This window comes from Channa argus, chromosome 1, assembly GCF_033026475.1.
Source record: "Channa argus isolate prfri chromosome 1, Channa argus male v1.0, whole genome shotgun sequence".
NCBI lineage: Eukaryota > Metazoa > Chordata > Actinopteri > Anabantiformes > Channidae > Channa > Channa argus.
In genome coordinates this window covers 9,575,387-9,599,748 of record NC_090197.1, presented here as the reverse complement: position 1 = coordinate 9,599,748, position 24,362 = coordinate 9,575,387, and the positions used below count along the sequence as shown (strand labels likewise).

Below are 24,362 nucleotides of genomic sequence, written 5' to 3'. Positions count from 1 at the left end.
AATTAGAGCTTATTGTCAAATCTACATTCAAAGTCATTCATAAAGGTTTCTGTAGGAGCAGCTGTAACATGACCGACAAACACAATATACACATTTAAATTCCAGTTGCTGTCATGTAAAGTCTTAGTACATTGAATCTACTCTTGGTCTCTTCATTTGAAATTGTATTTTAATTTTAAATTTAGATAATGGGTTGAGAGGTCTATTATTTAGACTTTTGTTCATAATCATCATCATCATCATCATCATCATCATCATCATCATCAGTTGATACTAGGTTATTTTCTTGGTGCTGGCAACCGTCGCAGTTTGAAAAAGGTGCTGCCACCACTGCTACCAGAAACTGCTGTGGCCATTCGTTTTGTGTCAAAAATTAATCAATTAGCCTGCAATTGTAATTACATACAATGTGCTTTGTAGAAAATCTATGAAATTTAAAAAAATATTTACACACATGCCTACATACATGCTTCTTGGTTGAATTAGAGTTGAGAAATACCACAACATATACTTTGTGATGATATTCATTTGTTAACAGTTTTATTTCCAAATAATATGTTTGGGTATCTAAGGTCATTGTGCCAATGTTGCGAGTTAAAGCATTAGTACTATATGGCAAACATTTTATGGTATTTGTTTCAAAGGGAAGAACCTGTGTTTGTCAAGCATGTAATTTGCTAGATTAGTAAAGGACTGAAGTTCCTGTTGGGCATTTGTAACAAATGTATCAACTTGTTTTGAAGTTTCTGTTGTAATACAGTATCAGGAAAGACACTATTTGATACATCACATGACGCTAAATAAATACTCAGATAAAATAAACCATGTTAAACCATCTGAAAAGGGAGTGGCAGCAATCATCTGTCAAGTTTTGGTTTCCCCTTTAAAACCACTATCAGGATATGGATAGTCCCAAACTCTCAGACCAGCTCGTGATACATGAGGTCAACAAAGCCCGAAGAACTTTCCCAGCTGGATGATTAAAATTATATGGAATTGAAAGAGGAATTCTTTTTTTACATCCACCAAGATGCTATCAGTGTCCTGGTTGTAATCTTGTGCGTACCAACAAAACCGCCAGATATACACTTAATGATAGATTAGAACTGCTAATGTACAATGAGCAATAACACTGACATCAAAGTAAACTCTGGGACATACTTTTACCACTAAAAGACATTTCTTTTGCTACCAGCAGATATAAACCTTCCTTAAACACTGGCTGAAAAGAATTCTAACAATTGATGATGTTCGGGTGATTTTGTGAGCATTATTTTGTGAACTTGCATTAAACACATTAAGGGTTAAAAAACACTTTGGGCACAAACCTGCCACATCACCTGCCTCATGTCCCTGAGTACTCAGCTGCCACACTTGGCACCAGCAGATCTCCTGAGGACAGCTGCAAGCTAGAGAGAAAACTCAGCCATGCTGCTGTCCTGTCTTGGAGGAACTTTACCAACTGGTGACGTGTACATTCTGCTAGAGACAGATCATCTGAAACTGAATCTATTTAAGTGTTTAATATAAAACCAAGTAAACAGTTTCAAGCATTAGCTCTCAGAGACCAACCACCCAACCTGTTACTGTACCAAACTAATTTAATGTTTAAGAATCAGTTTTTCTTGTTAATAACAATAATAAATAATTTTAACTGTGATTTACAGTATGTTCCAACCACCTAACAAGCACAACACTGACACTAATACAAACTACAGTCAGTCCTCCAACCCAATGAAAACTACACTGCGAGTTATAATAACTCTACTTTAACATGCACAGAGGTTTAAATAAGTAAATAAATAAATAAATGATGTTTTGCTCAGTTCAATGTAACTTAAATGTGATGTGGTTGATCGCAGTGAGCTGACGCCGAGCTTTCATCCTTTAGCTTAACTATGTTCTCACTCATTTTAGTCGGTAGATAAAGATTAAAAAAAAAAAAAAACGAGGACATAACCTATCCTCATCACGTCAACTCCTGCAAATACTAAATCTGTCACTTGCCTGGTTGACTACTGAATATTTACACTTGTCCACCATCTTTGTTGACTTGGTAACTGCTGTTTGTTGTTGGCTCAACAAATGCAGCCATTTTACCATTTCTTTGAACCCATCGCTTGATACTGTGATTTACAATTTTACATAGTGTGAACATTTTTTTCCGTAGGTGCTGAAAGCTGATCAAAGTATTGTTTTGAGCTTGTGTTTTGGTTCACAATCGGACCAAATTGTAGCCCAAAAATGAGACAGTTTGTAGTTGGATTGATGGAACAACGAACAGCAAGTAAACATTTATGAGTATCACATGGTTGGTCACAAAGTCACAGATGTGATACCTCTTCTCCATTTGTGCCGTCATTGTTTCTGTTGGCTCTTTGGTCTAAGTAAAAATTAGTAGCATGGGAGGCCATCCGTTTATTGAGAAGCTGAAAAGACGGGACGCCGTCCTGTGTGGAAATGTCTCTAAAGGACACTTGTGTATCCGGCATATCAAAAGCTATTCTAGACTCTCTCACTGGGGGTCTCCACAGTTTGGGATGGAAGTAGCAGTAGTACATGGCTTTGAAGAAAAGGCCCAGGAAGTAGGTGAGAGGAAGAGTGATGATCAGAGCGAGGGCGTAGGACTCACTCTGGAAAGGGTCTCTGTACAACCACCACGTCACCAGCAGGATTCCTCCATCTAAGGTGATGAAGGAATGGTAGATGAAACTCCTCGCTCGAGTCCGACCATCTGACACATTAAACCAGCTGAAATACCAAATGAGCCCCACAGTAGCCCGGTAGAGCCACTCCCCACTGGTGCTGTCCATGAACTCTGTTTTTTGCTGCCAGACCCATAACACAAAGACGAACCACAACACCAGAAAGTGAAGGGCGATGAACCAAGGCAGGACAGAAGCAAATAGGGCGAGTGTTGCAACACGCGGTGCAATTAGCAGCAGGTTCCAAAGGAAGTAGATCAAGGCGGAACCCCAGCCCTGCTTGGCTTTGTCTGGAAGGAAGGAGCGCAGGGAGCGGTGGTAGTCCACCACCATCCAGGCTATGGAAGTTACCGATGCAGCGATGCTCACAACTGCAAACACAGATATTAAAACATCAGTACATCACAACACACCACAAAGAAATTAACACAGCACACAATGGTGGTATGTCACGACTTACCGCAAGCTAGATTTTGAGCTTCTACGCCATTTACTGTAAAGCTTTCTGTGACTCACACATTACACACAGGGCTTTAACCCAACTGTAGTTTGCCTTTCTATGGGGTGGAAGTAAGTAAAGAGGAACTCACGCTGAACTGTTTTGGCCTTGTTGTTGCTCAGCATGACATAGATCATCAGGGTGAGCTGAGGAGCACTCTCACAAAAAGTCTCGATAAGCCTGAGCATGCTGAGATCGTGTATCAGATAAACAGCATACTCTGATCCTTCTTTGCGCCACCAAACCCTGAAGCCCTGGCGGATGGCGGAGATGTGCCTGCATGGATAAATACACCAGCATGACACACTGATACAGTGCTGTAAAGTAATGTCACACCAACGATTAGATGTCAAAGCTGGTATTATGATTGCTTTTGACAGCGCTGATGAATGTCACTATTGTTGAGCTTTTCATACCTCATTAACTCATTATTTATGCATTTTGTGTATTCACTTCTCTGGGACACTGGTTTTACACGCTTCCACACCTGAAACTGACGTTTATGATCAAAGCATCTGTCAAATGTTATTACTTGCTTACTGGTGTGACATACTCTGCTGTGGCACCCAGTTTCTTTTCAAAAGGTATAAAAGACAAACTATAGTCAAAATCATAAATAAATAAAAAGTTTTAAAAACATTTTTATGCGCATTTTTTAAGAAGTCAGGACTGATATTAGTCAAGACTGATATTAGTCAAGACTGATATTAGTCAAGACTGATATTAGTCAAGACTTCTTGAAATATGTGCAAACTGAGCATCTTTTTGTACGAACTGCTGTGTAAACCAACACAAAAACATAACATATGAGATACGTTTTGTATTACATAAGTTTCCGTCTGATTTCATGCAACCTGTTGCTAAAAGCACTTAATTTCCCCATTTTAAGAAAAAAACACCAGTAATGGCAAGAAAGTACAATTATTAACACCAAACCAGCTGCTATCAGTTTACCATCAGCTAGATCTCTATTAAAGTACTTAAGTATGATTCATTAACAATCACACACTAAGTTTCCGTCTAACGTTACCTGAACAGGAATCCCAGCTGCAGCAGATGCAACAGGCAGGAGATATTCACTTTGTCCCCGAAGAGCACGGTTCCCGCTCCGCTCTGTGCGCCGAACCCCGGCAGCTCACGATCGTACTTGAGCCAGAACCAACTGAACATCTGGACCACGAGCGAGGACAGAACCATGAGGCCGACCAACACCCCAAACCAGAAAAAGTCCCCGCGGCAGTAAAACTCCGTGGCTACCCACACGTCCGAGCCCCAGTCTATGAGGAAAGTACACACTCCCATGACTGAGAAGACAAGGTCGATCCAGGAGTATTTAGACAACGTATCTGTAGCGTCCTCCATGACTGAGCTCATTAGCCCAGTTAGCTGATTGAGCGGCTGTCCGCCCTGTGGCTGCGAAGCTAACGTTAACACTCAGCTAACAACCGCCCGTACCGTTACTTCGGTCCCACTCTTCAGCCCATTGGAGAAAAGTTGTATAAAGTGTCACATTTTACTAACAGAGTCCCTCACAGCGCCGCCAAATGAGGTTACACTTGGCAGACATTGCATTGGCGGGAGGAGTGTGAACAATAACTTGAAATGGTTAAAAAAAAAAATAGTAATAACTACCGTGTTCGAAGAATGCGTCTGGCGTGTTTATACTCCCCCATTCGAATTAACCCTAAACCCCGCCCACCAGGGGGATTAGCTCGCGACGAGCAGATTTGAATATTCAAAGTCAGCGCTGCAACTTTTTTTATTCAGCACCAGTTCACAACATGGTCATTTCGGGTCACTTTGCGTGATGAGGTTAAGACTTATCCAGATATCAAGAGGAAACGCAACAAATCCCCCTCAAACGAGGCAACAGTGGAGGAGAAAAACATGGAAACATTTTTATTTGAAGTTTTTTATTAAACGGTCCCATTTTAGGCCACCACTATCTTGAAAGTGTTAGACTGGCCTTATTTATTTATTATTTATGAATTTAAACAATGGTCAAGAAAATAAATGTAAAGTTTAAATATGAAGTATTTGGATTGAGTGTCGCCAAATTAACATACGGGTTATGGTTATCATTTTCTGATTGCTGATTTAACTCCATATTGTGTTATCAGATGAAGCCGATGCAAAAGTATTAATGTAACTGTGGTAAAATGACATTGAAGTATGTTTTTATCTTTTATAAGTACATGAAATAATGTTTCGATCAGTGTCACAAAAGCACATACACATACACACACATACAGTAGTTCTAAACCAAGAAGAAAAAGTAGAACTTTCTTTAAGACACATTTGTTATGACACATTACATCATCAAATAAGATATGAGTTGTGCTGGTTTTACTGAAATATTTGCTTGGCTAGATATGCATACCAGTTTTAGGTGTCATCTGCCGTTAGCAAATAATATAAAACAAACAGGAACATTAATTAGAAACGGTTACATGGGAAACCACCATATGACGCTAAAATAGAAATGTGAGGCCATCAGACACCTCATGATGTCAGCCTGACTGCCAGATCTGCACCAAGTTATAGATTTCTAGCAGATTTTATGAGGTTATTACTTCTTCTTCTTCTTCTTCTTCTCCTTTTGGCTGTTCCCTTTCAGGGGTCGCCACAACGAATCATGTTCCTCCATCTAACCCTGTCCTCTACATCCTCTTCTTTCACACCAACTAACTTCAGGTGCTCTCTTGCTACATCCATATATACAAAGTACATACATCTTTACTCTTTAGTGCCCCCATTGTTGTCTTCCTCTAGACCTCCTGCCTGGCATCTCGAATCTCAGCATCTTTCTTTTATTAGTACACATCGCTAAAAATTATAGCATCTAATATAACAGCAATGCGAAAAAATCATCTGTTCATGAAAGACAAACACGAAAGATATTTTTGAAGATTTGAGGATACTCTGTATTTATGCAGATCTCACAGTATATGTCCTGTATTTGTGCTTTGAGCATAATATGTCGGTGTGGAACATTGCTTGCTTATAACAGATCCTAGATAAATCCCATAAATGCTTTGCCCCTCAGAGGTCAACACACTGTGACATAATATCAAGGACAAATAACAAGTAAATAAGGAAAACATCAGAGTGACAGCACAGGTATAACACTTAGCAATAATGCAGAAATTATAGAATGGACAACCAAATGCTAATATCTAAGCCTTGCCATTAGAACCTCTAATCAATTTTTAGTTCCCCAATTGTTGTCTTTGGCATTTGGTTGCATTTGCTCTGTTTGCAGCCTGGTTCTGTATGTTGTCTGTATCTGTCATCTTTATATTATCTGTGGTCCTTTATACTAAATATATAAGATGAAGATGAAGTTACTGACAACCATAAGGCTATTAAAGCTGATGTTGGTTTGTGATTCTAATTCTAAACAACAGGATGGTCTCTCTGTAAAACAAAAACAAACCCTGAACTAGGGATCTTTCCATGCTGGCAGTAAAGACCTGAGAGACTAAACCCAGGGCACCGATGCCCCTGCACTGAGAAAGACACGCCCCCTTGCTCGCGTGTAAGGATCCTGCAACCTCGCGCCTCCTCTCTGTGTCCGTGCGGTTATTGTTCAGATCAGACTTTTCGGTAGCACGCACACAAGCTAACACGATGTCGAGGGTGTACATCGGAAGGTTAAGCTACAGAGCTAGAGAAAAGGACGTGGAAAGATTCTTCAAAGGCTACGGGAAGATACTAGAAGTCGACCTGAAAAACGGGTAACGTTGCGGCCTCTTTGTTGAGATCCGTTTTTGTCGATGCTAACGGTTAGCGTTTCCACAGGCCGCACCAGAGAATAGCGTGGCCCTGTTATTTGCAACGGGCTCGCCTGCTAATGCTAGCTAGCCAAAAATTTACCATCGAGGTCACGCTCGAAGTTAATTTACTGTAGGTAACCTTTTTAACATATTGTCGTGTTTTTCGGTACGGTTGCAGATTATGGTATTTGCAGGCGGTTTTGGTCATTACCTTGACCGCCCTAAAAGGTAAGATAGCTAGCTACGGCAGCGTCAGACGTGGCAGTGTCTCAAGGCGGCTGTATGTAACAAACCGTTAACTGAAGATATGCATCAGTTGCACGTAATTGGATTAATCTGGACGCCTTTGGTTTTTCGACCACGTGCATATTTCTACTGTATTGTTAGCCAGCGTAGCGCTAGCGTCGTTCCCCGATAGCATCTAGGGCAGAAGCCGTCCATCGCGTGGTATTGACTCCAGCCGACACAAGAAAATGTCTCGTAGTTTTTAGTCTGTCTTTGAAAACTGGCCATCAAGACTCCACACAACGCTAATGCTGGACATAGGGTGCAGTGGGCCTAACCTTAATAATGGATGACAAAGAGACTGCTTTACAAAGGGAAAGCTAATTTTGTGATTTTCCTTGCCTCTTTTTTTCCTTTGAGACATCAGTGAATAAAACACGATTGTCACTTACTCCCTTGGTTACTTTCTGGAATAACAAGCGTTTTGTCCACAAATTTACAAATTAAATCTGCTCAGGTTTCATGATGATGTCTTTAAAGGGGTTTTCTTCATTTGACCAAAGTCTGAAGATACTGACTTTACTGTCTTGCATGTTAAAGAAAGGGAAGGTCTCAGTATCTACTTTGAATTGACAGTAATGATATCCTAATCTGATATCCTAATTATTATGGTTCCTTCCATCTTCCATAAGTTTGTTTGGTGCCAATACTTGGGCAGCTAGAAACATGCGTCAAACTGCAAACCGTTCATGATAAAGGACATTACTACTTGCACAGTGCTTTTTGATGACTTTGAAGTTTGCCTAACTAGTATATGTGGATGCAACATTTCGTTTCAGCTATTTAGGCATAAATTCCTTTCTGCACTCATGCTTTTGCAGTGCATGCACACTTGTCTTTGGAAATACCTTTTCTAGCTATTATTATTCTGACCATCTTTTTCCCTGCGTTATTTGGTGCCTAATACTTCTAAAAGAATTTGCATTGGTGACATCATCAATGACGTTACATATTTGCCTTTGGAGTTTTTGCCTTTAAAGTTTTTAAGGCTAACTGGCTTTGAAGTTTGCCTAACCAGTGTATATAAAGATTGGACATCAGCAAAACAGTTTAGCTTTTTTCGGCCCTGCTAGTTAAATCTTTTTACTGTCGAAGCATTAACAATGCATTTTCTTTTTGGAAATGCTTTTTCCAAATTCTAATTATCATCATTATTATATATGTATATATATTTTTTTTAACTTCAATTCATCTTTATTTCTTAGTAAATTTTTAATGTGTATTATATTGTTGTAAGCAATTGCTAAAACATGTGCTCTACCCTTGTGTAGGTATGGGTTTGTTGAATTTGATGACCCCCGGGATGCTGATGACGCTGTGTATGACCTGAATGGCAAAGAGTTGTGTGGGGAAAGGGTTATTGTTGAGCACACCAAGGGTCCCCGTCGTGATGGAGGCTATGGAGGCGGAAGGAGTAAGTATCCAACAGAGAATTGTTTTTTGTTTTTTTTGGTTTTCTTTTTTGTTTTTTTAATCACCTGAATAATGATAAGGAATTCCATTTATTACAGGGAGTGATAAAATTTCAGAGGGGCAAAATGTTAAGATTGTCCTTGGTGGCTGAAGTGCATTCAATTTATATCCTAGTATTCCTAGTACAAAGTTAATAACTTTTTTTTGTTTTTGGGGGTTTTTTTGTTTTTGGGTTTTTTTTTGTTTTTTTGTTTGTTTTTTTTAGGGGGAAAATTTCTTTGTACAGCCCCTATTGTTCTGGTTCTACTTAGCCTTCCTGGGTTTTGTTACCCTGTTTAACATGCAGGCGTGTCCCAGTTTCTGGACAGGGCACTCGAGAGTGGCAGTTGTTTGCATTGTCTTGTAAAATCTTAGCAGTCAGCACTAGTAGTTCATTTACCAGCTAAAAGTAGGCGTGATGGTTTTCTTTCAGTACTTGTTTGCACCAGAGCCACCAATGACATATTACATATGACATGAAACTAATGTGAAACTAATACTGCATATGTGATGGGGAAATGGCTTACTGATGGCAAGGAAATTAAATGTATTATTTTAAATACTGTAAAATAACTTTGTCAAATATATTGTAATCTATTGATGTCTTATTCAGTTTTTTTTTTTTTTCTATTTTATTAAAGTGATTGTCAATTTAAAGGTAAAGATTTAACAAAGAACCTCAATGTTTTAATTGAAAGAGTCCTTTGCTGACTGCCTGCCCCTATTGCTGGCCATGGTGTCCCCCTTTCCAAGAGTGTGGTTTGACCATTCTGGGCCCCTGGGCAGACCAAAAAAGGGAGCCATTGTGAATGAAGACCGCTTTTCCCATTAGGCCCAGGCCGGGTGGTGAGGATGCCATGGGGTTAGGAACAGATGTGGGTTCAGCTCTTATAGGTGCCTAAAAAAAAAAAAGAAACATGTTTTGTAACAGTGAAATGTTTTTAGATAGGTTAGATTAGAAACTTGATTTATTTCACCGTAAGTACTTCCTCGATCAGTTATGATGTTGAATTTCTTTTCTTTTTTTCCTTCTTTTATTAAAAGTAGCCCAATTGGATTTTTATCAAAATTAAACAAGACAAGCTAAAATTATGTTTTGTAGGCCTTTTTAAAATAGTTTGTCAAAATGCAGGTCTACATAATTAGAATTTAATTTTTTATTATTTTTTTTTTTGTCACAGCTTTGCTTTTCCCCTTCTTTGTTTTTTCCAAGTGAATATTGATTACATGTTGTAGTTTGTAGTTTGGAGGTTAGTATAAATGCAACATCTCTGTTTCTGTTTGGCCCTCATTTTTCCTGTTTTTTCCTTGTTGCCTTGAAAGGTGGATATGGGCGCTGGGGAAGAGACAGGTATGGGCCACCTATCAGGACAGATTATCGACTCATAGTTGAGAATCTTTCCAGCCGCTGCAGTTGGCAGGACCTGAAGGTATGATAATTTTACTTCCTTGCATAACTTGTCAGTATTTTGTCTGTGTAAAGGAAGTCATCCTCAATTTTAATCAACTCTAGAAATAGGGTTCAGTGAAACTGGCAGACCACAGTAACTTGAATCCAGATGTGACTTTCAGTTGATGATGCGTCCCCTAAACAGGGGCATTGTTCTGCAACGATTTTCATTAAACGTTTTGCATGGACAAACATTTTCTGCAAAGATCAATTGCAGAGCACTGATAGCAAGACTGAAACATTGTACTATTACTTTTTCCCATTTGAGCTAAATCTAAGAATATTTGGCTTTAGTTTTTTCCCCTCAGTTATCACTTGGCTTCTAATCACTGTTTGTTTCCATTTCTCTAAGGACTACATGAGGCAGGCAGGGGAGGTGACTTATGCAGACACCCACAAGGGCAGAAAGAATGAGGGGGTGATAGAATTCAGGCTGTACTCTGACATGAAGCGCGCTCTGGAGAAGCTTGATGGCACAGAAGTGAACGGCAGAAAGATCCGCCTCATTGAGGACCGCCCTGGAGGAAGGCGCCGCCGCTCTTATTCTCGTAGCCGCAGCCATTCCAGGTTAGACCCTTCATTAGAATTGCGTGTGGCTTCTTGATTTGTGCTATAAGCATGACAACGTTGTACGAGGACGTTCATAAATCATTGGAGACAGTAGTGGTGGTACTCTATTGATTAAGATGAGAACTACACTTTAATTGGTGCTGAGCAATGTGATAATGTTGTTGCTAAATGTTTGTTTTTGTTTTTTTTTTTCTTCCTTCAGGTCCCGCTCCAGGAGCCGCAGATCTCGTAAGAGCCGCAGCCACAGTGAGAGCAGCAGTCACAGCCGCTCCCATTCCAGGTGAGAATCATGACCTTTGCAGAGTATTTGTGACATTAACGTTTTGTCCCACTTATGATACTCAAGCTCAACCTATCACAACTCCCACTGCAAGAGCTTTTTCCCCTTTCTCACAAATGCTCAAAAATATGGTCATATTATATGCATTCAAGAAATGGAGTCAGAGACAGCTGCTGTTTGACTGTTATCAGATGATTGTGCCCTCTGCAGCACCAAATATAGTACAGGCAAGGACACTTCTTACTGTAGATAGCTATCGACTTTTCAGCTATTATGGCTAAACAATAAAAACTAAATGGAGACATAAGCGCAAGAAATTGATTTTCTTTACAAATTGAATATACTTTGATAAACATTTCTACTTCCCTATGTTGAACAGTATTTAATTTCTTCTCTCTTGCAGACTTCTGCTCTCAGTCTGTTCTGCACTTTCCACAGTCAGGGTGCTAAATGGAGAAAGTAATCCTCCATTTAGAAAGAAAGTGCTACAAACTGTTTTAAAACATCTATATATTTTTTTTAACGGTTCTAAAATAAAAACTGCGCCACAAAAGTTTGTAGACTAACCTGTCAGTTTCGGTTCTGATCAGCCAAACTAGTGTTTCCAACATACAGTAAACTTGGCGGCCTGTCCAAATGTATTTATTGCCACCAAAGTGGCAAATAATTTGGCAAACATTTTATTTAGATTACCTACTGCTTAAAATGTTAAAAAAACAGCAGCTCAGCTCATCTGTCAAGAATATTAATCTATGATTTACTATGATGAAAGGACAAACAAATCAAGTTGTCACCATGTTTACTTTGCATTTTTGTGGAGAAATTGGCTTCAGCAGCTCTGTCAGTGCCAAAGAGAAAGATAGATAGAGACACACACACACACACACAGTGAGAAGGTGCTACCTGGCCTCGCATCATCATATTCTGGGTGAAACACTACAGCATATAGGACTAAACTGTTTATTTCCATTCAAGAGCTGATAACAATTTCCTGTTTTAAACAGGAAAGTTTTATTGCTGACATGTCACATTGACTATTTATTAGAATCATACTGGTTCAATTGTAAGCATTAATGGGTTTAATTGTCTAACTATAAAATGCTGTACAGGAGTTTTCAAAATGCATTGTGTATTGCATTATAGCCAAAAAAATACGGGTGTATTATTTATAGGCCACATCACCCATCCTTAGAAGATTTGAAATTTAACTTGGTTCTGCTATTCCTTTTGTTCACAGGGCAGCATCTCGCTCCCGAAGCCGCTCCCGTAGCAAGAAAAATAAGGGAAAGGGTAAGAAGGAGGACGAGGAGCGCAGCAATGGTGCTCAGAAGAGCAAAGACCACAGCAGGAGCCGCAGCCCCAAGAGCAAAAAGAGTAAGAAAGAAGGGAAGAAGAGCAAGAAGGAGGACTCCAGGTCCAGGTCTCGCTCTCGCTCCAGGTCTCGTTCCAGATCAGGGATTAAGGATCGCACTAGAAAATCTGTCTCAAAGCAGCCTAAAAGCGATGATGAGGCAGGTGAGCCTGAAAGGGGATCTCGCTCTCGTTCCCGTTCCCCTGTTGAATCCAGAGCCAGGTCTAAATCTAAGTCCAAATCAAAATCCCATTCCCCCTCGCCTGCCAAAGCCCGTTCCATGTCCCGCTCCGCCTCACGGTCAGTGTCCCGCTCCAAGTCCCGTTCTCATTCCCGTTCTCGCTCCCGTTCCCGCTCCTAGTTCAGACTGTTGTCATGAGCCCAGTGTCCCCCCCCCCCCCCCCCCCGCCCTCTATTTACATTCCCCAAAACCCCACAACACTACCCCTGCCTCCCGTTTTTGATAAATAGCTGTAGAATGCCAGACAGTCATGCTTTGACGTCTTTTATGCACGTACATTTGATTTGACTTTTTCATTAGTTTCTGGTATGGAGGGGTTTGTAAAATAACAGGGTGCAAGCTCAGTTGTATAAGTTTAAATGATGGTATGGTGTGTGTGTCTTAGCCTTTTTTAATTAGATTTAGAAGCACACTGTTTTGTCAATATGATTATTGGAAATTTGTTTTAACAACTCTCTACATTTGTGAAATCCTTGTTTCATTATATTTCAGATTAAAATAATGCTTGTTCTGAATTTGTCTGAATCTGATACAATATAAAATCAACGTACTCAAATGTCTTTAAGGTTTGTGGGATCACGTTTTTCCTTAGGGAGGTTTGCGTTCCACCAGTTTAGCGCCTGTGAACTGGAGTATATCGGGTCAATCCATTACATTATCTGAACTAATGGTTTTGTAGGTTTCTCAAAAGGCCAAGTATTGATGCTTGCCATATTTAAATAAATTACTTTTGCATGCTGACTTAATAGAACCAATGTTATTAATTGTGTGGCATAATTTTTCAGAGACAAGGCTGTTACTGTGTTAACACGGCTTCATTACTGTGTGAACGTGCTTTGTTTTGGGTCAGTCTTAAATTCACCGGCCAGGTTTGATCTACTGCCAGTGCACAATGTGTAATAATACAGTGCCTAGAAAATGTGCTACTACACTCTGCAGCTGTTTAGATCCTGCAGGTCTTATTTTTAAGTGGATCCTGGGCCTAATCTGTGGAGAGGATTAGGAGACTGAAAACAACAATGGGCACTTAAGTAACCCGGGTACAAAAGGCTTTTTCCAGGAGCTGGTACATGGTGGCTGTAGGAAGAAGCCATGAATCATGAATACACACATGCATGCAAGCAGGTTTGTGATCAACTTCAACTTTCTACTAGAGTCCATGTATGTGATAAGACAGCAGACTGGCAAAAATCCAACCGCTTCCATGGAGGTCTGCCTTAAAATATTTAAGCAAATTACTAACAAGTCTGTTACATTCAGACAGAAAAAAATAAGCAGGTAGAATCAAAGTACCACTATATAGTTTAAATTCTAAGTTCTTGTTTCTAAAGAATATCATGGTAAGGGGGGAAAAACTGCTCTGTTGCTTATAAATGTACATGTAAAGAACCCATGTTACCTAAATACATGTAAACACACAATGTAGCTATAACCTTGTTCATGACATCAAAAGTACCAGACTTATTCTTGATACAAACAAATCCTTTTCTGGCCAAAGGAAGCTGTGCTAATATTTGTAGAAAGCACTGCAAAATAAATGTCACTGCTGGCTTCAAAAGGGTGTAATATTTGTGATACTTCAACATGGTATTAAAGAAATGTGAGATTTCCTCTGTTCAGGTGTAGCATGAGGTGTTGGCAGCAGCTCTAGCTTTCAGGCACAGTGTAGATCTGGGTTTCAATAGCGTTCAGAACCCAGTAGCACATGTTCCCAGTTGCTTGAAAAACAAACTTTGAAGTCTGGACCAAACCATGGATCTGGAGTGTGGCTACAGCCCTAAGCAGACTAAAATAGGGTTTTTTTTGGGCTTTGGTAAGCAGCTTTCAATATTAACTAACCTGTGCGACTAAACTACACAACATTGCATCGTCATAGCGCTTGTCAGTAAGCTGCATCAACTGCCCACAAAGAGGTGCGACACCTTCGTCTTTATGTAAATACATTCATTTTACAGTGTACAGTAAGTACGGAAACCGTCATTTGGAGAACTGCATGCAGTATGTACACCTGCGTGATGAGACATTAACTCTTTTAGAGGTTCTTAGAGCTGAGCTGCAGATGAGGGACTATCAGTCTGTTTTAATTTATGTAACTTTCGCCACAAACTCAGTTCGGCTCCTCTTTACGTCCCTATATCTGTATGAGTGCATGCAGGCTGGTAAACAAAGCAGAATTTCAGGATACAGTCCACCAAGAGTTTGGACTTAAAACTCCGTGTTAGTAATCCTCTTCAGACGACGAGTGCGTGACCCCACCACTGTCATCTCTATAACACTGGGCCAATAATCCAAGCTGCTCCAGGGCCTCTTTGTAGTCGCCCAATTCAGGCCCCTGGGAGAGGAAGCTGGGAGCCATACGGCGAATGTCAAAAGCGCTGGCACCACGATGCAGCTCTGACAACCACGTGTTTAGTGCAGGCCCAGACTGGAGGGAAGTCATGATGGGTACAGAGGAAACCACGGGGGCTGGAGCTGCAGACAGAGAAGGTAATTTTAAAATGATCAAAAACACCACATCAGACTAAAATATATCGAGACAAAACACAAATCTACTCACAGCCGGATGGAGGGGGTTGGCTCTGCAGGAAGCCCTGAGCATCGAGGGATTTGCTGAATATCTGAGGGAAAGGAGGCGTCAGCTTACTCGGAGTGGACACCAGCTGCAGAGCGCTGTAATAAGCAGAGAAGAGCACAGGGCGGTTTACAATGTGATTTCTACTGGAAATAAAAAGTGAAAGCATCTGTCAGTGCAGGGACTCACAGAGGAGCTGTAGGATAAAAGAATCTGATGTAGGATGCCAGCACATCCTCTCCACTGGTGAGGCTGTGCAGAGGGGTGGGAGGTTTAGTCCCCGGTGCCTGAGAGCTGATGGAAAGAAAAGCATTAGTGTAGCAAGTTCAGACTCATTTAGGGAAATTTGTATCTGTCTAGGATCCTATAACTGCCAATACTCCATAAGAATAGTTTCCTTTGTTTGGCATAAACCCAACCAAATATTTATTTTGCAAAGTAAAGCATATATAGCTGGCAGGGAGCCAAACTGCACAGCTTTTTTTTTTTTTTTTTTTGGTATGTGAAGTGGCTTTAGCTGCGCTTTATTTTGGCCTTTTTATTCAGCCAGTACACATCTGTGTGTAAATAACTAACTGTGTTTATAATTTTAAAATGAGTGTGATCAGCCCTAATCGGCTCTCTCCTGACCTGATCAGTCTCTGGCCTTGAAAGCCTTTGAGTGTTGCCCACTGGCTGTAGCATTGACCATCGCCTGGTTCGGGGCAAGCTGAGAGAGGTTTCCATGGCGCAGCATCAGTGCAGGCACTCAGGGCATCAGGGAGCGAGCTGCCGTGCATCATTGGAAAGGGGACGGCACCATAAGCAGCCACCACCTTTGATTTAAGACAAAACCGTCACAATAAATAAAGAACAACAGAACAGATGGGATAAAAAAACATAGATATTTTTATTCTGCAGATGTGTCCGACTGATTTTAGGCTCCTTCGCTTATAGTGTGTTTATGTCTTGTTGGATTGAGGGAAAATAAAAGGAAGCAAAAGCAAAGAAATATTAAGATTCAGACTGATAGTGTGGAATCTGATGTTGCGTGTGTCCTCTTTGTAAGTAAGCATGTCCATGTGTCCATGATGTACTTAAAAATCTAATTCTTTTAAAACTACTTGTACACAAATGACTTTTTTTTGGTCACTAAAATTGAAATTTAAAACCGATCTTTGGTAGCTATTGAGATAAGCAGAAGAAAGCTTCACGCCTGAGGCAGCGGTAAATCACCTTTCTGCCTGCCACAGCCAGTGTGTCTGCCACCTGCCACATTGGGACACTGTTGTTCCTCAGCCTGTAAGAAACCGTGAGGGCGTCCAAGGCCAAAGCCAGGACAGAGCTGGAGTGGTACCACAGTGAGGGCTGGCACAGAGGAAGAGAGAGAAACAAACACGTAAACTTAGAAAATGTAACAGGTTCATAACACATTTGAATATGTCGATGCATCAGTGCACATATAATAGGTGTAAATCCCCAAATATTCTTGTACTTAATGTACTAAAGTGCTGTCCTACTTCATAGGGTGATGACAGATCTTCATTTATCATAAATTCTTTAATAGATCAACTGTTGATCAACTGTTGACCCCCCCATCCTAACTTCTTTAATAATAACTTTTTAAAATGTAACCACAGTAAGTCAATTAAAATTTGTTAAAATAACATTGGAACAAATTTCTGACCAACATCGCTACTCATCTCTTAAAAGCGTCTCACAAAACAACATAACAATGCAGGTCAAAATTCACTAATGAAGAGCCTCACATCATAATTGAGGTAAGGGAAGGATGTGGGAGAGGAGGGTCGTCTGCCAAGTCCCCCACGTAGCGTCAGCGGGCAGAAGAAAGAGCTGTGGCTGGCCAGGTGGACTGTACCCAATGCACAGTTTAAAAGGTGGTAGAGGTCTTTTACTGGGGTCTGTTTGAACAGAGGCAAAGCAGGGATTACAGGGGCTCCATTCACCAAAACATCTGCTCTCATTTGAACTTCAAAACCCAAATGAGAAAGCAGCCAGAGAGAAGCTGACTCACTGAGTTCGGGTGGCTGACAGGTGCTAACCCCCAGGTCAGGATGCCTCTCCCTCCGTAAGAGTCCTGTAGCATCTCTGTAACCTTTGACCCCAGGCCTGCAAAGCCATCAGCCAGATCGCACAACACCTGGAAACCCTGAGAGGAAAAGAGGTTGCACAGAGGCGAGTGTTATGTCATTATTTTTATAAATCAGTGTATTATAGTTATGTTTCTCTGTGTGGACTAACATCTCCATACGGGACAATAAAGATTAGAAACTCAATTTTCGAAGGGTTTTTTAAAAAGCAGACAGCAGCAAACAAATTAATTTGAACTAATCTCAACCAACATGCCACTACAGATAAACCTTTAGCAGGATAAACACAAAGAGTAAAAGAGTGGAATTACCTGAAGGTAATCACACTCCTCCACAAAGAAGTGCAGTTTGTCCTCCAGATCCTCCAGCACTGGCCCCCGCAGGAGAGCTTCTCCCTGCCCGAAAGCCTCCAGACGGTGGGTCTCACTGCACGGAAAGGTACAGGTTTGTACAATGTACAACTTTGGGTGAGAAAGTGAGGTTTGTGATTATTAACAATGAAAGCTGATTACAGCTTTACGTAACCTACTAAATAAAGCACAAGCAAACCGCAGGGTTTGGTAGCTGTAACTGTGCGAAGATGTGCGTTGGTCAAAATCCCAGCGGAACTTTGTAGGGGATTTTTGCAGAGAACGAGGGATAAACGTGTCGTCTCTCATTTTTATAGCACAGTGGAGCTCCGGGGGAAATCCGACACGGCATGTGTGCGGAGCACCAACAGTTACGGCAGCCAAGACCCTCTCTCACAAAAATGTAGAACCAGCTTTAAAAAAACTAATGCTTAAAATCCAGAGACTGTGACTTTACCCTGAGCTCTAGTGACATCTACTGGTGAAATGCTACTGAACTGTCACACTCCTATTACCTGGTTTCTGGTACTAGGAGATGTTACTTACTTATAAACAATTGCTGTGTTTTATTATTATTGATAAATACGTTGGTATTAAAGTCTGTTTATACATGTAGGATCAGGCTTGCTGTTACAAATGTTAATGTTACTTTAAATGAAATATACATGAACCCGTCTCTGGCATTGCACATTACCCATCATGGTTGTACTGGTGGATGACCGAGACGGTGTGAGGGTGCAAGTGGATCCTGAGGAAGTCGGACCACACTTTCACGCTGCCCTCCAGCTTGTAGCCTTTCTGGACTTGAGCCAGCCGGCTGTTGACTGTATCCACACTCACTGAACCTGCTGCAGGAAGAGATGTCAGAGTGAGAAAGATGATTATTTTTGACCTAGAATGAAAACTGTACTGAGCTCGATGAAGGTCAGGTGGTGCTTACCTGGGCACTGAGCCTGTGAGCTGGACGAGAAATCAGCAATAGCGAGTATCTCCCCTTTCTGAAAAACAAATACTGGTATTAACATAAAGCACTGAACTGTATGAGTTTGTAAAGAAGCAGCAATAATGTACCTCTACTGTCACTGAAATCTGGCTGTGGTGGACAAGTTTGCAGACTCCATTAGCAACTTAACATTGTTTTCCTATTTTCTTCTGAATAGTACATTTTGCACCAGAGAAGCTTTTCAAACAAAGACAATAACAACAATATACACTATGCTTTACATGAGTATAGTTTTCCAAAAGTATGCTAGAAAATACCCAAATAAGCAATATACAAGGATCAATCTATGTAAATAAAGTGAAATTATAAGCCAAAATAATGGATCAAGATGTGTTTTACTGTACAGCGCGTGGTTTAGGCTGCAGGCAATGCTGCTCAGACACTATAATCTGCATCTCTACTATATTTTAATGGAAAATGTTTTTTGCACTTAAGCTGCAGATTCGCATATTTGCCAAAACTCACATCTAACTTGTCCAGATCTTCAAGAAAGGAATTCTTTTCAGGTGGACTCTCTTCATGCAACATGAGGTTTCCCTCCCTTAAAAAATAGATATTATATTAAACAGATAAATAATTGTCTCTTTACTAGAAAACATCTAGGAATCAATCGACAGGATAATTCATACTCTGTATGTAAATCCCTCTCTGAACGCTGTACAGACTCATTTTACTCAAAGCTAAATGTGTGAATGCCAATTTTTTGTTTTACTGGGCAAGAAATGTGAAAACGCAATGGACAATGGACAGAGATGTTTTCATTTACCATGTGACAGTTGACATGTCTTTACCAGGATCATACAGACGTCCCTCCTGCCGCAGACTCCGAAGACTTCCTGTTACAGAAAAAGGGGTAGAGGCTACCTTACTGTAAGTCACACACATTCATGTTACTATATGGAACGATATCCACTTTTAGAAAATACATGACTTAACCAAGACCTCATGAGATTTTTCGTACTACTACACAAACACCAAGAGATAAATGGGCAAAGTTTGCTGTCAAAATGATCCTGCACCAGCAAAGACGCCACATTTACAGAAACGCGTCATAGGACAACTTACCTTTCAGGTCCATGGCAATGAGGCGAGGTGTGTATGTGACATGCCCACCCAGAGTCTCTCCTTCACGAAAGAGGACATCACTATGGATCTCACTCGGTGGCGTTTCAGGATCGTATGATAAAGAGGCATCCTGTAAACAAAGAGAAGATCATCTTCATTGATCTACCAGTATCACTGGAAATTTTCTGAAATATTAAAGGAACAATTAGAATAGAGTGCCGGGGGGCCTGGTGGCTCAGAATTACATCTAGAATATACTGCAAACTTGCTATGTCAATATTAGACATCACAGCTTACAGACACTTTTGGGAGCAATTAGCCAGTCTTCCTGCAGATCACTTCACCTTGTGAGACGTTTAAGATGTCTTGCACACACAGCACATTTACCATCTACTGGCAGATTTCTAAATGCTGACTGGGAATTTAACTCAATAATAATTACAGCGAATAATGTTTTATAGCTGAGGCATCCATTCTTTAATTTAGTCAGTGCAGCGATTATCGTACACCCACTGCATTAACATAAAGTAAATCAGCACCTTTAGCATCATACAAATCTGGTAGCTAACATTATGTTCTATATATATTTATATCCAATGACTATAATAATTCTGTATCCTCAGTGTTTTAAGATTATCAGAGAATGCACATCCTTGTTTAAAAAAATCTAGCTTACGGTCCCGAGCAGCCTCCCATCCTCGACAACACATGGAAAGCTACGCTAGCTGTCTAGCTTTGCGGAGCCGCTACCTCGTTCCTCACCTGTAAATTCCACCAGTGAGTCCCCACAAAGTTCGAATAGTGTCCGAGCTGAAGAGTAACGACTTCTCTACAAATGCTGCTCATTTTGACGGAATTCAACAACCAGGAGAAAATAAAAAACTCTCTGCTTTGAACATAATGTGTTCGTTTGAAAGTGACAACATTGATCTGCGACAAACGCTTTTTTTGTGACGCGTGTAAACGGAATAATGCCATTGGCGAAAAGGAAACGCTTAAAGGAATATGATTGGCTGTGCAAATTACGTAGCGTAGTAGTTCGGTTTCACCGTGCCGTAGTTTCACGTGTCATCGGTACCTTAAAAATAAATTGTATACATTTTGTTGTTTGAATTAATTTAAATTAGGTGCATAACAGTGTTGAGAAATGTGACACATAAAGTTTAATGTGATAGCGGGTTGTGCCCTTTAGAAACACTGGATTCCTGGCATTTGAAAGATCGACTTACGTATAATCGAAAACATATTTTGTTATATTCGCATTATGACTTATCGCAGTGTTTTCGGCACAGACATCTCTGCACACACACCAGCCTGTTTATGTTAGCAGATACATTATGATCATATGGGCTCCAGTGGCGCAATAGGTCAGCGCGCGGTACTTATAAGACAGTAACCTGCACAGCAATGCCGAGGTTGTGAGTTCGAGCCTCACCTGGAGCATTCTACTTCGTTAATGTTATCTTTATGCACCATTATTAACAATTTCATTTCTGTGTATGTTCATGTGGAAAAACTGACAATAATGCAGACTTGACTTATTTAGATTGTACCTTAGGGGACAGAAATTGGGTCCTGCTGAGATTGCGTGAATAATGTTTTTTTTGTTTTCAACGCACATAGGAAGAACATGTTGGTTCTGACATGAATTTGTAGAAACTAGAACTGATCCTGCTGCATGTCGACGTCCTGCTTTCAACTCACTGACCTGCTGACCGGTCTTTCACCTGCTGATTCAATCATTGAGTTTGTGCAAATGGTTTAGACTTTCAGGAAAAAATTGTGTAAATGTGCACAGTTCAAAGACATTATCGACCGATGACAACGACTGGTGAGAGCAACTGGTTTTTATTAAAGTGACAGACTACATTTGACATAGAGTATGTTCGTTTATGAATCCTTTTCAACTTTATACAGGTGGTTGTGATACAGGTGACAAATAAACAATGAATGTTTACATGCTTTAACTGAACATGGAAATAAAAGGCTGAAACCAGATGCGCAGCTCCTCCGCGTGCTCCTCCAGGTTGGATCGTAGGCCTTCGGCAGTTTGCTCAAATCGTTCCTTGATGTCCTCAGCTGTTGTCTGAATTGTATCCTTCATGTTCTCCACCTGTGACCTCAGCAGATCATTCAGCGTGGTGACCTTTGCCTGGGCATTGTCTCGTACCTGAGCAAGATAAGGGTCAAAACGTGTCTTCACGTTGTCCACGTGGCCTGAGGTGCGGGACTGAAGCTCCTCGAAGTACTCAGAGACTTGTCTGAGGGAAGGACAGAGGGTTAGTTGACGGGGGTTGTATAGGAGCAGTGTGGAAGGATTTATTCAGCTCATTGACATAGCAGAGGTGGAAGACGAACACAAACTCAATACTCAATTAAAGTGCTTGTCTAAAAAATCGATAAGCAAATTGAAGTACTGTCAAAGAAACAGACTTCTCTCTGCATCACTCTGACTAAATCAGTGAAAAAAGTAAAGTATTTGTGGATTCATGCTGACAACATGAATGCATGAGTCCAGATTCGTCCCACATGTGCCTCATAAAAAAAAAAAAAGGTTCTGCAGAAATCTAAAATGTTCAGATCTTAAGTTCCAGTCATGTACAGACTTTAAAAACCGGATTTTTAAGGACTGACCCTAATAAAATCAACATTGACCAACACTGAGTTTAATTTCTTCAATGTACATTTTTTTGGCTATAAGGCTCCGTCCCTGTGTTGGTCACTACTTAGTACTAACAGAGAACTACTTTAAAATGACTACATATTTATTAATAACTATAATCTATAAAAATAAATCATTTATTAGTTGATTGTGGTCTGTACTGAGAATGTGCTGCAAAGTAAATAGAGTTGTCAGATAAATGTAGTGAAGTAGTGGATTAATTATTGATTTAATATAACATGAAAATACTTAAGTAAAGTACAAGTATCTCAGTACTGTATAAAACGTGAGTTTGTCTGAGGACACGGTTTCAGCCTCCAGTGAACACCCCTCACCTCTTGATCTCCTGAGTGTCCTTGTTGAGGCGTTTCTTCATCTTGCGGGTGTAGGCGGAGACCCTGGTCCGGACGTCGTCGACGTTCTGCTCCATCATGGTCTGCAGCTCCTGGTTGTACTTCTCCATCTGTTCCCGGGCCTCGGCCATGTGAGTGCGGAGTTTGTCTGCCAGCTGCTGCAGGTCTGCGCCCATTCGGTCCGCGGCCTCCTGCGTGTAGGGAGCCAGCTTGGTGTGCATGTCGTCCCTGTACATGGCCAGCTCTGACATGCTGTCCTGGATCAGGGTGCTGCGATAACACATAGTAGAATTAGAATATGGACATTTAGATATGATATGGTATCACTGTGATAACTATCACCATAGTTCAAAGTAACTCACTCCAGTTCTCTGCTGATCTGGTGACTCCTGATGTCGTCCAAAACCCCATCTGCCTTCGAGGTTAAGTCTGTGAAATAATCGTTAAACTTCTCCACAGTGGCCTCCCAGGCGTTCTCCCAGTTGTCCTGAGGCAGGCTTCTTGCATGGCAGCCTGCTTTGTCAAAGACATCCCAGAAAACAACGTTTCACGATTTAGACGAGAACTAAAACATCTTGGCTTGGATTTGATAACTGTTGCATGTGCTGATCCGTTTAAAGTTTGCTCTGCTGGACCTGCTTTCCAATGGCTGGACCCCATAGGCACTGGGGAGGACCCGAGAGAGATAAATCTAGCCTGGAAAAATTATTCCTATGTTCAGAAACGACTGGAACTAAACTATGAAACTGCTGGATTTTTGTATTTACAGACAACATGTGACTATTACTCCGTATACAGTTATTTCATGTTGCCATTATTAGAGTGAGAACTAAACCGCAGTAAAGTTCTCAACTCCACAAGAATGCTGTATTTTCAAAAGAAAAGCCCCAAAATATAATAACAGAGACTAACAGATGTACACACACTTTCAAAATAAAAATCTCACATTTGTTTCTTTCTCTGTTTCCTTGCACCTATTTGTTTCTGTGTTTTTTTTTTCAGAATTCCATCTTGTGCATCAATCGTTTTCTGTATCTTCTTTTCTAACTCTTGCCAAACATTTTTTTTTTTTTTAAGAATATTGAATGAGGGGGGGAAAAAAATCTCATCTGAGATTATAAATTCAAGTAGAAACCAAGTAGTAACTCACCTGAAATGACTGCCAGTGCAAGGATTACTGCAAACACTCTCATGATGACCTGAAATAAGGACACCTAGAATTTAAAGTGTTATATAAGATGTAGACTATTCTACTTTATGCAGAAGAACTGACATTCATACCTGCTGAAAATGAATTTCAAGACATTTAATAATCTCAATCTATTTACATGAATTAATCAAAACTCACATCAGCTGCTTTTAAATCCAACCCATTAAAAGTCAGATTAAAATAAACAAGGCTTTGCAAATTCTTCAAACCAACAAACCTGGTCCTAGTGGCTGTTAATGATTTACAGAAATGACCAGCATTTTACCTCGGTGATCCTGATTTGCGATGTCTGTGAGACTGACTGAGTTTGTCACTCAGTATTTATACGGCTCAGATGGTGCGAACCAATGAATGTCAGGAGGATTGTTGACCTGCGTCCGAAGTTCCCTATATGAACTGTGTTGCTGTCACCTTTTACTGCCGTTTGGCTAATATTGACTGCACGTCG

The 24,362-nt window shown here is 40.6% G+C and overlaps 4 protein-coding genes and 1 non-coding gene across 10 annotated transcripts; 2 read left to right on the top strand and 3 right to left on the bottom strand.

Moving 5' to 3' along the window:
• Positions 1–230: 230 nt before the first annotated feature.
• xkr8.3 (XK related 8, tandem duplicate 3) lies at positions 231–4,891 on the bottom strand. 2 transcript variants are annotated; one of them, XM_067495382.1, is made up of 4 exons: positions 4,837–4,890; positions 4,235–4,481; positions 3,296–3,480; positions 231–3,076 (listed from the first exon to the last, which is right to left on the bottom strand). In XM_067495382.1, the coding sequence occupies exons 2-4, from the start codon at positions 4,399–4,401 to the stop codon at positions 2,325–2,327; spliced, it is 1,104 nt and encodes a 367-aa protein (XP_067351483.1). In that variant the 5' UTR covers positions 4,402–4,481; positions 4,837–4,890; the 3' UTR covers positions 231–2,324. The 2 variants fall into 2 exon arrangements, with proteins under 2 accessions (XP_067351483.1, XP_067351474.1); XM_067495373.1 differs by having other exon boundaries at positions 4,235–4,891.
• Positions 4,892–6,749: 1,858 nt separating this feature from the next.
• On the top strand, positions 6,750–13,169 carry srsf4 (serine and arginine rich splicing factor 4). The gene is made up of 6 exons (XM_067495415.1): positions 6,750–6,941; positions 8,537–8,679; positions 10,041–10,147; positions 10,520–10,734; positions 10,940–11,017; positions 12,255–13,169. Exons 1-6 carry the CDS (start codon positions 6,835–6,837, stop codon positions 12,727–12,729), a joined length of 1,125 nt encoding a protein of 374 aa, XP_067351516.1. The 5' UTR covers positions 6,750–6,834; the 3' UTR covers positions 12,730–13,169.
• msto1 (misato mitochondrial distribution and morphology regulator 1) lies at positions 13,048–20,629 on the bottom strand. The gene is made up of 14 exons (XM_067495339.1): positions 20,452–20,629; positions 19,690–19,819; positions 19,391–19,460; positions 19,090–19,165; positions 18,562–18,619; positions 18,316–18,469; positions 17,583–17,697; positions 17,196–17,330; positions 16,930–17,082; positions 16,397–16,528; positions 15,812–15,996; positions 15,371–15,475; positions 15,167–15,279; positions 13,048–15,081 (listed from the first exon to the last, which is right to left on the bottom strand). The coding sequence occupies exons 1-14, from the start codon at positions 20,533–20,535 to the stop codon at positions 14,828–14,830; spliced, it is 1,764 nt and encodes a 587-aa protein (XP_067351440.1). The 5' UTR covers positions 20,536–20,629; the 3' UTR covers positions 13,048–14,827.
• Positions 20,630–21,038: 409 nt separating this feature from the next.
• Positions 21,039–21,132, top strand: trnai-uau (transfer RNA isoleucine (anticodon UAU)). Its single transcript has 2 exons — positions 21,039–21,076; positions 21,097–21,132. It is a non-coding gene; the product is annotated as a tRNA-Ile (tRNA).
• Positions 21,133–21,521: 389 nt separating this feature from the next.
• Positions 21,522–24,285, bottom strand: apoea (apolipoprotein Ea). Of its 5 annotated transcripts, none has more exons than XM_067495257.1 (5): positions 24,180–24,285; positions 23,855–23,903; positions 23,067–23,217; positions 22,687–22,974; positions 21,522–21,950 (listed from the first exon to the last, which is right to left on the bottom strand). In XM_067495257.1, exons 2-5 carry the CDS (start codon positions 23,895–23,897, stop codon positions 21,653–21,655), a joined length of 780 nt encoding a protein of 259 aa, XP_067351358.1. In that variant the 5' UTR covers positions 23,898–23,903; positions 24,180–24,285; the 3' UTR covers positions 21,522–21,652. The 5 variants fall into 5 exon arrangements, with proteins under 5 accessions (XP_067351358.1, XP_067351337.1, XP_067351366.1 ...); XM_067495236.1 differs by having other exon boundaries at positions 23,067–23,220; positions 24,180–24,278; XM_067495265.1 differs by lacking the exon at positions 24,180–24,285 and adding an exon at positions 24,132–24,156.
• Between the last annotated feature and the right edge of the window lie 77 nt (positions 24,286–24,362).

Bases quoted from the DNA above. Each gene is read 5' to 3' on its own strand.
- xkr8.3 (XM_067495373.1), bottom strand. From the start codon at position 4,578: ATGAGCTCAGTCATGGAGGACGCTACAGATACGTTGTCTAAATACTCC. The intron at 3,481-4,234 runs GTAACGTTAGAC...TTATCCATGCAG, and splicing joins CAGCTGGGATTCCTGTTCAG to GCACATCTCCGCCATCCGCC. The intron at 3,077-3,295 runs GTGAGTTCCTCT...CTGTGTTTGCAG, and splicing joins CAAGGCCAAAACAGTTCAGC to TTGTGAGCATCGCTGCATCG.
- srsf4 (XM_067495415.1), top strand. From the start codon at position 6,835: ATGTCGAGGGTGTACATCGGAAGGTTAAGCTACAGAGCTAGAGAAAAG. The intron at 6,942-8,536 runs GTAACGTTGCGG...ACCCTTGTGTAG, and splicing joins GAAGTCGACCTGAAAAACGG to GTATGGGTTTGTTGAATTTG. The intron at 11,018-12,254 runs GTGAGAATCATG...TTTTGTTCACAG, and splicing joins CACAGCCGCTCCCATTCCAG to GGCAGCATCTCGCTCCCGAA.
- msto1 (XM_067495339.1), bottom strand. From the start codon at position 20,535: ATGAGCAGCATTTGTAGAGAAGTCGTTACTCTTCAGCTCGGACACTAT. The intron at 19,820-20,451 runs GTGAGGAACGAG...CTTTGTTTACAG, and splicing joins CTCACTGGTGGAATTTACAG to GATGCCTCTTTATCATACGA. The intron at 15,997-16,396 runs GTGATTTACCGC...CTTAAATCAAAG, and splicing joins TGGCTGTGGCAGGCAGAAAG to GTGGTGGCTGCTTATGGTGC.
- apoea (XM_067495236.1), bottom strand. From the start codon at position 23,897: ATGAGAGTGTTTGCAGTAATCCTTGCACTGGCAGTCATTTCAG. The intron at 23,221-23,854 runs GTGAGTTACTAC...TCTTTGACAAAG, and splicing joins TGCACTGGCAGTCATTTCAG to CAGGCTGCCATGCAAGAAGC. The intron at 21,951-22,686 runs GTGAGGGGTGTT...TCCTTCCCTCAG, and splicing joins GACACTCAGGAGATCAAGAG to ACAAGTCTCTGAGTACTTCG.